The sequence below is a fragment of the Agelaius tricolor genome, unplaced genomic scaffold, assembly GCF_023055355.1.
Source record: "Agelaius tricolor isolate 1412-34295 unplaced genomic scaffold, bAgeTri1.0.p SCAF_1, whole genome shotgun sequence".
Classification (NCBI taxonomy): Eukaryota; Metazoa; Chordata; class Aves; order Passeriformes; family Icteridae; genus Agelaius; species Agelaius tricolor.
Window position 1 is genome coordinate 100,258,798 of NW_027269261.1, and position 12,812 is coordinate 100,271,609.

Consider the following 12,812-nt stretch of genomic DNA (forward strand, 5'->3'; position numbering starts at 1 on the left):
TGTCTTCTTTTTTAAAATCCTTTCTTTTCTTTTATTTTTTTTTAAATAGGGCATTCTTACTTCCTTTATGTGGTAACTTCAAAACAAACGTGACCACAAGGCATCACAGTTCATTCTGTGCTTGTTTCTATGGATACATTGCGGACATCCCTATAGAGTAAAATAAAGAGATTTTGGTTGCAGAAAAGGCACAACTATGGTAGTTTTCATGAAGATAGAATCAGTAGCAATATCTATACATGCTAGTAAACTGAAAAAATCACTATTTTCCTGGAAAACTTAGCAGCCAGAACGAAACATCCCACATGTGTTCACTGCAGGCGGTAGCAGTGCTAATTAGAATAAAGTCAAATATGTCTAATTCCACTTCCATGATCTCTTCATTTTGCTATGTAGACACAGACACATTCAAACTTTATGGCAAAAACATGGATACACTTTTCAAATCACCATTCCTTGCTACTGAATCAGAAGTGTTTTTGTCAGAAGAGTACAGCATGTATTAGAGGTTGAAGCACCACTCGCTCCACCCAGCAGTGAAGAGCAGTATCTGTAAAATATTCAGACACTAGAATGAGACAGTGCAATATCAAATTGTTACCAGCAATTGCTCCAGTACTTTCATTTTACATCGACAGACATCATACTGATGCACACTGGAAAATGAAAAGTTTTCAGAAGGTTTAAAGAAACTCCTTTATCTTCAAAAGCTAATATTGTCACAGGCACTGCCCTGGTGAATCCTAGTTATAGATGCTCTATATCCAGAAAATAACATGAAATCTTTTGTCTGCTTTATTGACAAAACTACTCTAAAATCCTCTATGATTAAATGCAGATCATTACATATGCTTTCTTGATTCAGGTTATTTTAGTTATGGATTTATAAGTTCAAGTGTCTTATTTAAAAGAACTACTCATTTCCATTCTCCAAAAATTTGCAAGGTTAGATAGCCAATAGAGCCAGACTGACAGAATAACTTTGTGTTATTCTTCTACATAAATGTAAAGAAATGGGTCAACATCATGATATCAAGAGAAACTGAGTTGTTTCTCTGAAGGGAATCTGGAAGTGAATAACAGTACTGCTAATGATGTCATGATGCAACTGTTTCCCTCTATTGTATATTCTCCTGTCATTTACTTTTTCAAGATAATGATTTAGCTTTTGCTGCAAATAAGTCAGATGACCTGACTCATCTGACCTCTTGAGTACAAGCTAGAGAGAGACTAATCTCATAGCACTTAAAGATAGGTCTGTTTGAGAAAATGGTACACAAATGGCTTTTGTAACATTTATAAAGATCAGCTGCGAATCAGACTTCCTCAGTTGCACTTTGGATCAGTTTCACAGTGTCACCAACTGTGCTAATTCTCAGCAATGGGACAACTGTAACAGTTACAGTTCTTGCGCATTTGAAAAATGCCAACACTCAGTTTTATAGTATTTGATTTTTTACAGTTTTTAGGGCATTTTATATCCTTCATAAGTCATAGCCATCATCCAGGAATGTGTGAAATTCAGAGCTGAGGCAGCAATCAAAGTAAAAGGTCAACCTACAAGATGGAACAACCCAAGCTATTGATAGAAAGCATATTGTAACAAAATTGAAAGCACACGGTGATGTCTAACTTTTCACTTCAGACAATATTTTGTAGTTCTAGTACTCAGTACTTCTTTTGTCCTTCTCATGTTCAATTAGTTGTGTAAGCTTAAGCAATTACTCTTTGTAAAAGCTTTGTGCACTCTCCTATACATTACCTTTCATTTTAGTAGGAGGAAACTGACAGAGCGGTCAAGGTTTGGTCCTTCATACACACTTACTTCTCTATCTGCTTTTTACTTTCAATTTTCCCGACCTACCTTTGATGCCATTTAAATAAATACCTTAGATTGAATTTATTGTAGAAATTTGGTTAGAGCCATGGACAAATGGACTCTATGAAGTTGTCCTTAACCTCCTACACTTTTATTAAGGTACAAACAAAAGTCCTATGATGCAGGAATTTCTTGCTCCTTTTGAGAGCTGGTGGTACTCCAGAGAAAGGATGAAAAAGAAAACAGTGTTGAGGCTTTCTTTTCCTCTTTTATTCCCAACACCAGAAGAAAATATCTGAACTACACAGGGAAGAAAGTGAATCTCAAAGAGATAAGAGAGACAGACAGGGGAAAGATACCCAGGAGCTTTAAGAGATGGGTTTTTTTGGGAACTAAAGAAAAATGCTATACTATTTTTGTGGGAAGTCTTTATACTACACTCAGCACAGGTTACAATGCCTGATGCACTGGTTGCAGGCCAATTTTTACTAGTCTTATTCTAAGTAACACAAAGGTCTAGGGTGTTTAGGGTTTTTTTGTTCTCTGGATTTCAGCATCACATATTCCATGCTTACATTGTAATTAGATAGATCTGCAGTAATGAAACACCACTGTTGGGCTGAGATAAGATTTAACTCTAGACTTTATGTATCAGTATATGTGAGGTGATTCCTGAAAACCAATGTTCTTCAAACATGACCTACCAATTCAGCCACATCGTGTGACTGATGATGTGCTAGTCTGAAGGTTGTAAAAAGCTATTTGGGAAATGTCCAGAGTCTTATTTAAAACTCTAGGACTTATCTGTATTAGAGTTAAAGCCCTGGACAGTCTAAGAAACTACAGATTGAAAAGGCACAGAGATTTCAATTACCTTCTGAGGGAAAGAAATCATCTTGGTCATTGGCAAGGAAACTTAAATTATCTAGTTTGCACCATCCAAGGAATTTTGGCTAATCTACCATCTTTTGTAAGCAATAAATCTGTAGAATATAGGGCAAATGCAATTGCTTGTGTCATTCATGTATCACCTTAATCTTCATAATATAATATAATAAGGTCTAGATAATAGAAATAGAAGTTAATGGAAATTAACTCAGCCTAAAACATTTCTAGGATTTCATGTCTTAGAGGCTGTAGTTTGGTATGCTGTATAGATAGTAATCAATTTCATTTGAGGTTGAAAAAAGGAGGTTTTTAAAAAAACATTATATATAATAAATATTTTGAAAAAATATTTTCTGTTGGCAAATGACTTTTAGTTATAGCTCAAATACTCTTTCAAAAAACGTGTAGAAGTCCAGGCAGGGTTCTGCAGTGCTATTTTTACTGATTAGATCAGTGGCATATTTCTAATATGTTAACTACCATGATATGTACAAGTACATTTTTTAATATACATTAGTAAATGTTATTAGAGAATCAAATTTTCTGTGATGCATAGTCAGAAGAAAGAAGAGGTTACATTTCACTGGCCACTGGGCAAACACAGATGCTAGTCTGCAAATGCCTACTGGTTTGAAGCATGATTTATGTAGAGGAATATTATCTTCCCCTTCCTTAACTTAAAGACTCGGGAGGGAAAAAAAAGCTCCCAAAGCCCATAGGTAGACAATTAATAGAATTTAAATATTAAAAACTATGTAAAAGATTTACAGGCAAAGTGGAGGGATACAACTTTCTCATTGAGGCTAGAATATTGTGAAAATATGACTCATACTCATTCCCTTCCATGGAAAAGCACAGTCCATGGGGACTTGCTCTTTCAAAGTTGTGGCTCTTGATCCACCTCGTGGCTCTGTTAGCTGTTCAGAGAAAAAGCCAAGCACATGCCCAGTTTTGTGTTTTCATTGAGAAATGAAAAAGCAATGTACAAATGTTCTTTTGGCACTCACTAAGAAAAATAAGTTGAAGATTTAATGTGGAAAGATGAACCATCAAAAGAAGTTTCTATTCAGGTTTTCCTCCATGAAATTCATTCCTTCAGAACTTCTCTCTTGTGTTGTTTTTAGGATAGTTAGAAAAAGGAATATCCAAAGTGAATGGTAAAGGTTTTGTCAGTTCAAAGCAGCTGTGATTTACGTGGTCACTTGCAATGTTAACTTTTCATAGAGACTTTAGTAATTGCTGTTTCCTTTCATAGCTTAGAATATATTATATATGTTCATAAACATAAATTCTTATCTGTAAATATTACACTGTGTTATGTGCATATGGAAAAAATATCTCCATTTTGTTGAGCTAGAAACAGAAATCTCAGAGACTGGGTTGAAACTAGGACATGAGGAGGTACCTAGGATTGAAGAGAAGGCTCTAAATTTGAATTACTAGGGGATATAGGGAATTAGTTGAACAGGGAAAATCACCATAGGAAGGTGATGATGCCCTGCAAATTCAAAACTTAACTTACCCTTTATGTCTGCTCTTAAGAGATTTGTGTCTTCGAGCCTTGTACATAGACCAGGCCTAAAAGAAAGTGCTGATGATCAAGCCCTTGTGATTCAGAATGTTTTTAAAACAGAAAAGGTAACAGGTGCTAAATAAACATGAAAGAGGTGCTGAGCCACTGATTATTAAAGTTGCAAATTGGTAGAACTAGTGACAACATCATCAAGAATTGGTTATGGAAGCTTCTTTCTGTAAGTTGAATTCAGAATGGAATAGTTTTCATCTATGGAAGTTCAAAATAATAAATACATAAATAAAAAACCTCTTTTAGAAACAGGAAAAGAAATTAGTAAGAAACTGATAAAGAGAGAAAAACATAATGACCACCTAGATTTGCACTATATTTTTTTCCTCTTTCCAAGGTAGACAGTTCTGAATTTAGAATATAGCCATCATAGTTCAAAGTTATTATGTTGTGTGTTTAAAGTAAATGCTGTTATTTTACAAACTATTAAAGATTTTGCCCTGCAATTTTGTTACCCATCTCCTCATGATTACTCTAGGAAACTACAGCTGGTCTGTAATGAGGCTGAAATCTTGGAAAATACTGTCATGTAGTTCTGCTACTTATAAATTCATCTAAAATTGCAGTAATTAGTGGTTTTGTGCTTAAAGATTGTTTTAAATTTCTAGTAGAAGTTAATAATAGTATACAATGCAAGTTTAGTGGAAGCAGTGCAACAAACAATATGGTGCAGGCCAATGTTCAATGTCACTGCTTTGGGTATGGTATTCCCAAGTCCTACTGCAAACAGTAGATATATTGAAGCAAAGGCTGTTTAGAGCCTTAGGGACTACTGAGAGCAATTGGAAATCTTCTGTTATAAGAAATTATGATAGATTTTTGAAGGACAAACAGAATTTAGTCTGCATATGATTTCAGTAAGATGTGGAGATCTGCCTTCAACCTTATGCTGCTGAAAATATTTATATGTTGCCCTGCACACATTTCATATAGTCCAAAATTTTTATTGTCAAAATCATAGCCTTTCAGCTTTAAAAAAAGTAATTTTTATAAATACATTTTCATATGTCAACATCTATTGACTATTTTTCACATAAACACAAGGAAGGACAAAATGTAGATTTAACTGAAAAGACTGAGACTGGGGAAAGGAGTAATGTCAGAACTAATTATAGCCCTTGCACTGGATCCAGCCTGACAGATCATTATTTCTCTTCCTAGATGTGGCCAGGGAATGGATTTCTGTTCAGATAGATTGTTTTTTTTACTAGCCATTACTTGCTGTACTTTTTCTGAGGGATCCTTAACCATCTCACATTAAGTGTTACACATCTAGAAGTGCTTGATACCACAATTGTACATCTTCTTGTGACAGGAATGGTCATAACTGACATGTTACCAGGCAGAACTTTTCATGCATCATACATTTTAATGGATATGTATCCTTCATGGAATGGTTATGGAATCCTGCATGTTGACTGAGTGGAAAATGGAGTCTAAAGAGTGCTTATAAAAGACCCCAGAAGAGGCTTCATGATCCTGAAAAGTTAGTGCCGTGTTAGTAAGTTCGATTAGTACACTGCAAAATAAATTAAAACCATCCTAAACTCCTGAAAATAATGGCATTTTTGAAGGTCTGAAATAGATAATCTGCCAATAAGCAAGACTTTCTCTTCCTTCATTATTTTCATAAATCAAATTCTGTCCTTCCTAAATCACAGCTAAATCAAAATGCAGGAAACTTTCTACAGTTTAGGTATTGTTTAAAGAGTGTGTTCTTGCTCAAGGAAACGCATATGCTTAATGGTAAGATAGAGCACATGCTCATTTCTGTCAGACTGGGATGGATAAACCTTTATTTGGGTCCTACAAATTAATTTGCTGCTAGAGTTCAATCAGTTTATACACAATGGTCTAATTTTCCTGTGTTGACAAAAGGCAAGCAAAGCGTTGGAACCTTTTTGTCCCTCGTGTTCTCCTTTTGAAGTGGGATTGTAATCTTTCCACTCCAATATTTGAATCTAAATCAAATAATTCAGAAGCATCATTTAAAAGTGAGGGCCTATTTAGTCTGTGATAGAACCAGTATAACTCTAAGGCTGCCCCAAAGAAAATTTTAAGCAAAATAGTTCCTCCATGAGTGCACCCAACCAATCTCAAAACATTTTCCCTATGAGTTTTCTAAACCAACTTAATTCACAAGTGATTTGGTCTTGTTTTAAAGAGAGCCTTCATATAAAGAAAAGCAGTTTAGAAAATTGTGCTGGGTTGAGCGTGGCTGGGCACCAGGTGCCCACCAGAGCTGCTCTATCCTCCTTAGCTGAACAAGGGAGTAAAAAATATAATGAAAGGCTCAAGGGTCAGGCTGTCATGGGCAAAACAGGCTTAACTTGGGGAAAAAAATAATTTATTGCCAATCTAATCAGAGAAGGGCAAAGAGAAAATAAAACCAAATCCTAAATCACCTTCCCTTCACCCCTCCTTTTTTTCTGGCCTCAACTTCCTTCCCAAATTCTCTACCTCCACCTGCACAGTGGCACAGGGGAGTGGGGAATGTGGGTTGCAGTCATTTCATCACAAGTCTCATTTCATCACAAGTCTCTGCTGCTCTCTCCTCCTCAATGAGAGGGCTCCTCATTCTTCTCCTGCTCCTGTGTGGGATTTCTCCTACAGGAAACAGTTCTTCATGAACTTCTTCAGTGTGGGAAGGCCTATGGGCTGCAGTACTTCAGAACTGCTCCAGTGTGTGTCCCAGGGCACAGGGACACAAGTCCAGGCAGCAAACCTGTTCCAGCATGGCTCCTCTCTCCATGGGGCCATGGCCCTGCCAGGATCCTGCTCCAGCACAGGCTGCTGCCAGGGCTTTTTTTCTACTTCTTAACAACATTATCCCAGAGGCATTGCAATGGTTGCTGATGGACTTGGCCTTGGCCAGTGGCAGGTCCATCTCACAGCCACCTGGCACCCCTGCCAGCTTCCCACCCCTGTAGGTCCCCTGCCACTACCAATACCCAATCACACAAACCCAATACAAAAATCCTCTGAGTGAAAGGCAAAGCAAATTAAAGTAAACTGACAGAACTTGTAGAATAATGCTTCCCGACAGAGGAAAAAATGATTCAAAACAGTAAAGATAACAAAGCATTCAGAGCTAGACAAGATACCATAATTGAGGAAACCTGAGTGAAAAGTACTAAAGCAGCATGAAAGCTGAATTGATTTTGGGAGCTGTATAATAGAAGAAAAGATTGGCAGATATATTATATACTGAAAAACACCTGCTGTGCACAAGGAAGAAACACCTCCTTTATATATTGTCCTTTGATATTTTTAAGATTATTGATGAGATAAGGTTGTCCTTCTGGCAGCAGAGAGCTTCCGTGGATTTGTCTATTACACAAAGCTTTCAAAGGGAGATTGTAATTGCCTTTACATTATGCTGGTGTTTTCTGGAAAGCAATTTAATGAATCTTTGCATGAAGCATAATTCAACTTAAAGCTTAAACTGAAAATGTATGATGGTCCTTTCATTTTCTAGTAATTTAAAACAAGAGTGTTACAAAAACATAATAGTAACAACTTGAAAATAAACTGAAGTACATCTACTACTTATTGACTGAAGGAGCTGTTCCCTCCAACTTCCATAGCTTTGTTACAGATAATATAATGAAGGCACTAAAAGAATCTATGTCATTAAATATTGAACCCATTGTGACACACAGTACAACCACAGAATCATAGAATGCTTTGTGTTAGAAGGGACTTTAAAGTCATTATTAATGGGTGTTGAGTGTGCTTCCTTTCAGGGAAGCCCTCTTGCATAAAACTACATAAAGGGCATTTGCTCTCATTGTACTCCCACTTTAGAAATGGAAAAAGCACAGGGATATGGAAAATTATATTCTGCTTTGGGCAAACAAAACACTCTCAATAGAGTACAGATGATGTCTGTGACACACTGTGAAGAGGGATTATAAACTTTCCTTTCAAAAACAGAATTGGTTTAAGTCAAAAGCAGGGTTTTAACAGCTGGTTAAATACAGCTGTGACTGGATCACTAATGTAACACAATTCAGTCTCCTCTGTATTGTGCAATATTTTAAATAAATAAATTACCATGATCTGGGTTGGTATCCCAAAGCTGTCAATATTATAGAAAACTTTGATTTCATTAAATCAGATCACTGATGTAACATTGATTCAAGGAGAGAAATTGTATTACTGAATTACCAATATCATGTCATATCATGCAAATATTTCTTGGTAACTTTCTTTCCAATCTAATATCTAAACCAAAGATCAAAAGAATATTTTAACATGGGAAATGGTAATACAAAATACGTTCCTTACCATTTCAGAGGACTTTAAGAATGTCAGGGAATAGTTCATTTTCCCTACACTTTTTTTCCCCTCCACTTTTTTTTCCTGTATCATAATCCTGGAGGCATGAGGTGATGGTGCTCTAGAAACACTCTTGTCTCTTTCACACCTTTTCATCACTATTTCTATATTTTCTCCCATTTGCTTTCACTGTTTGTGTCTTTCTTCCTTCATATGATTCTAAATAGTTGGGGGTTGTTTGGGGTTTTTTTCTCTATTTACTCCTGGGGCTCATCAGTGCTCTCATGTAAAATCTGGAGGGGTTTTTTGTGTGTAACATATACCATGGCTGCATGATTTTCTTTTGATGGCTTATAAATCTGCATCCACATTAGTAGGTAATGTAGCTCAACAGGCATGGATTTTCAGGTCAAATCAATTAGTGCTGAGGACCCAACATTCCCATTATTCATGTTTCAAGAAGCTTTGACTCACACTAGATCTGGTCTGGGTCTGAATGCCGAGTCCATAGAGCTGAAGCAACCTGACCTCTAAGACAATGTTCTGGTGCAGGTTCATCCAAAAGAAATTAGTTCATGTACTCTAGAGACACAGTGTGGAACAGGGCATTTCAACAGGGGACAAACAGGAGATTTTCTGCAAAACCATGCTCTGGATCTGAACTCAAACACTAATACAGTCATATAACACATTTCCACAGAACACTCCAAATTTGTTTCTTGTTCTGCAGCTTCAAAATTCTGGTATTTTCCTTGTTTTTCACTTTCTTCAGCTCATGTATGTAATTACCCAGTAAGTTTTTCTTGGAGTCATTCACAGGTGTAAAACATAGACAAAAGATATTACTGTTCTGATTTTCTGCCCTTTTTCATTTGCTTCTTGCATTTATAAGGGTAGCAGGCCATCATGAAATTGTGAAATCTACCTGGGAAAAGTTCTTGGCCATTCGAGCATTATGTGTTTCTTGCATCTGAGATTAACTCAGTAGAATATGGGAGATCTTGTCCCTCTCTTAACCTAGTACAGTTACAGCGTGCTTTGAAAAATAATAAGTTATTTGGGGCTTTGTATACTAATTTTTGTGAAATGGATGTGATTATTTTCTTTCTCTGTGGTTAGCTGTTATACTTTCAAGTTTTATATTATTTTGTAGAACTTTTTAAAAACTGTTTTCTTTGCCTTATCAGGAATCACTCTTCTTTTTTATTAGACTCTTACAGCACCAATGGTGAAATGTCATAACATTGCTCATTTTGTAAACCATAAACTATTCACCATTTGTTATGAAACCTATTATTTTTAATCTTCTCCACAATAGCAAAAGTAAGACTATAAAAAGTAATGGCCAATGTTTGCATATACAGGTCCTTAAAAGAATGAATGAAATTTTTTTCTTTAAGGGTGAGGACTAAAGTCTGCGTCTTATGGCAGTCAGCAGTGATGATCCACCTTTTCTTCCATAAAAAAACTGAATACATTTGATAACTAAAAATCATCACCCACAATTGTAGATTTCCAGGAATAATTCAGTTTATTAATGCTTTTTTAATTAGCTGAACTGCGTAATGTTGATACTAAAACCCGTGAAAGCAGGATTCTCAGTACTGCACAAATGAAAGCAATCCAGTAGCTCATTTAGATTCCTCTCGTGCTGTCTGCAGCAGATCCATAAATAGAATAGGCTACACACAGAAATTTATTATTGCAGCTGATAGCAATTTTCTTTTGCATAGGTGTCTGGAGGCATTATTCATGAGTTTCATTCTGGTAGACTCTCAAGCTGAGATCCTCACTCCCCAGCTCTGCGGGTGGTCAGTTTAGGAACACACTAATCAACTGCTCTGAGCAAGGAATGTCACAAGGCTTACTTATTTCCCTCTTTTAAAAAATACAGGACATCTTTCAGATCCAGATTATTTTCTAAAACCTGATTGTGTGGCTATTATAAGCAGATAATGAATTTTTAGAAATCACATGTATTTGAAATTTTATCAGTGCTCATCCTAATGATTACGCTATTGTTGGAAAACCACAATGAGTGTGATTTGATACAACATGCACCATGTCTTCTGCATTTATACCCAAGGGCACGTGTGACCTTTTCAAGTAAAAGGCAGATATGTTTCTGTTCAATACTGAGGATGTACATGAATACTGAGCAACCACATTAATTGACCTATCTAGCTGTCATCCATTTTTAGCCATAATATAAGGGGAAAATCAAATAAGACCTTTTGTGAAATTATATTTATAATAAGTCATAGATGGGAATGTCTTGCACTCTTTTGTTTTCCTATCTGCTTTGGTTCTCCTGCCATATTTGTCATTGTGCTATCTTTGTGTACTATAAAAAAAATTGGTACAACCAGAATATGTACATTTCTAAATGTCGGTTTTGTCTGGTTACAACTTATTTTTATCCTTGCCTATTCTAATATTCTTTATAAGACTGAGAACATAAATTATATGATAGCAGAGATGTTCTGTTTATTCTGTTTCAAGTTCAACATAATCCCTACTGCAAGTGTTCATATTTCAGGATTTTCTGCATCCTACTGTATACATACAAACTGTATGTAGTATCTGAATATACAAATGATGTTTCCATTTGCAAAATAAACTAGTAACTTTCATTTTTTGTTCTCACATGCTTTCATTTTTTTTAGACATAATAGAAGACTGTAGCAGTTATTTTGATTATGCTATGAAAGATGCAGCACTAACAACTAGTGAGACATTAGAAAAGTCACAAATCTCACCAGCAAAATAAAGAAAAATTAAAATTTAAAATTAAACCCAAAAGAAGCTGTTATTTCAAGTCCTAGTAAGGCATTCTGGCATGTTTAATGCCAGGAACACTAGTAAAAGCAGAGATCTATTACAACCATAAGTCAGATGTCACAGATTTTTTCTACGTGTAAATCCTATTCTGCTTGTTTTAAATGCATCTTGGTGCTTACACTTTTTTGTTTGTTGTAATTTAAATTTATCAGTGATGAAGAAAATTGGTATTGTGAATGCCCTAAACTCTACACTGGAAAACTCTGCCAGTTTGCAACTTGTGACGAAAATCCATGTGGAAACGGTGCTACATGTTTTCCAAAGTCCAAACGAGATGCTGTTTGCTTGTGTCCATATGGAAGGTCTGGCATCCTCTGCAGTGATGGTAAGAAACATTTTCTTCATGCATTAGTCATATTTCTATCATTCATAGAAGCTGTGGTAAGAAACATGTCAACGGTTTTGAAGGTAAAACACTGAAAGTCACAACCTCCCCACCTAAAAATACAGCCCAAAACCCAGTCACACACAAAGAATGGCTAAGCTGATCACCCTTCCCGTGTGTGGTTTCATTACAGTTCCAGCCAGAGAAAGGTAGACAGAGGGATCAAAGAAGCTGAGAGTTTTTACTCAGAGAAGCTGGGAAATACCAGGTAGCATTTGAAGTTTTAATAAATCACCTGGAGAAAAACTGAGATTCAAGTGAGAGCTCCTTTGGAGAAATTGATTTCTCCTGTAGTTTGATTTTTCATCTGCTTACAGAAGTATTACTTTGTACATTTTGCATATTAAAGTAGTGTAAAAGTAATACTTTCTGAATTGCAAAAATACCACCATATAGAATAATTTGATTAATTGTTCAGGTCAAAAAGAAGGACAATTTAAAATTTACTAAGTGCTTTGCTGTGGAACAGGAAACAGGATGAAGTGAAAATAATAAAGCAATGGAAATAGGTCATTTTGACTAACATTGTCAAAGGAAGGACTTTTATTCCTTGAGCATTGATTATAATGATTGTTCTAGGTCAGGAATTCCTGTGTGTGAACATCCAAGGAATTCTTTCCCCTAACAGCGAATGCAGCAAGAAGAAATGATTGAAAAACCTACATATAGAAAATACTCATTGGTTCTGAGCTTATTTAGTGGTGCACATGAAGTGCCTTTTCAAATAAATATTAAACAATTATCAGGTTGGTGTATGTCATATCATATACATATTTAAGTCTTATTTAAAATTTTTATTTCCAAAATTTTCAGTAGATGAACATTTATGTTTTATCTGCTTTCATCTAACCATGATACTTGATAGCAAATAGTAGAAGTGAATATATGAAACATGTATGATAATTTCTTGGTAACCTTTCCTAATTTACAGTAGAAATACACTGGGACTTCATTTTCTGCATCTTTAGTCATCCAAGCTGCATTTCTTTGTTCCTTCTCAATTCCACTGCATC

The 12,812-nt window shown here is 35.7% G+C and overlaps 1 protein-coding gene across 1 annotated transcript in view; it reads left to right on the forward strand.

Annotated features, from left to right (window-relative positions):
* EYS (eyes shut homolog) overlaps positions 1-12,812 on the forward strand; it is a 791,734-nt gene that overhangs the window by 727,706 nt on the left and 51,216 nt on the right. The window contains exon 42 of the mRNA XM_071445583.1: positions 11,567-11,739. Coding sequence (XP_071301684.1) covers positions 11,567-11,739 — 173 coding nt within the window. The remainder of the gene's footprint in view (positions 1-11,566; positions 11,740-12,812) is intronic.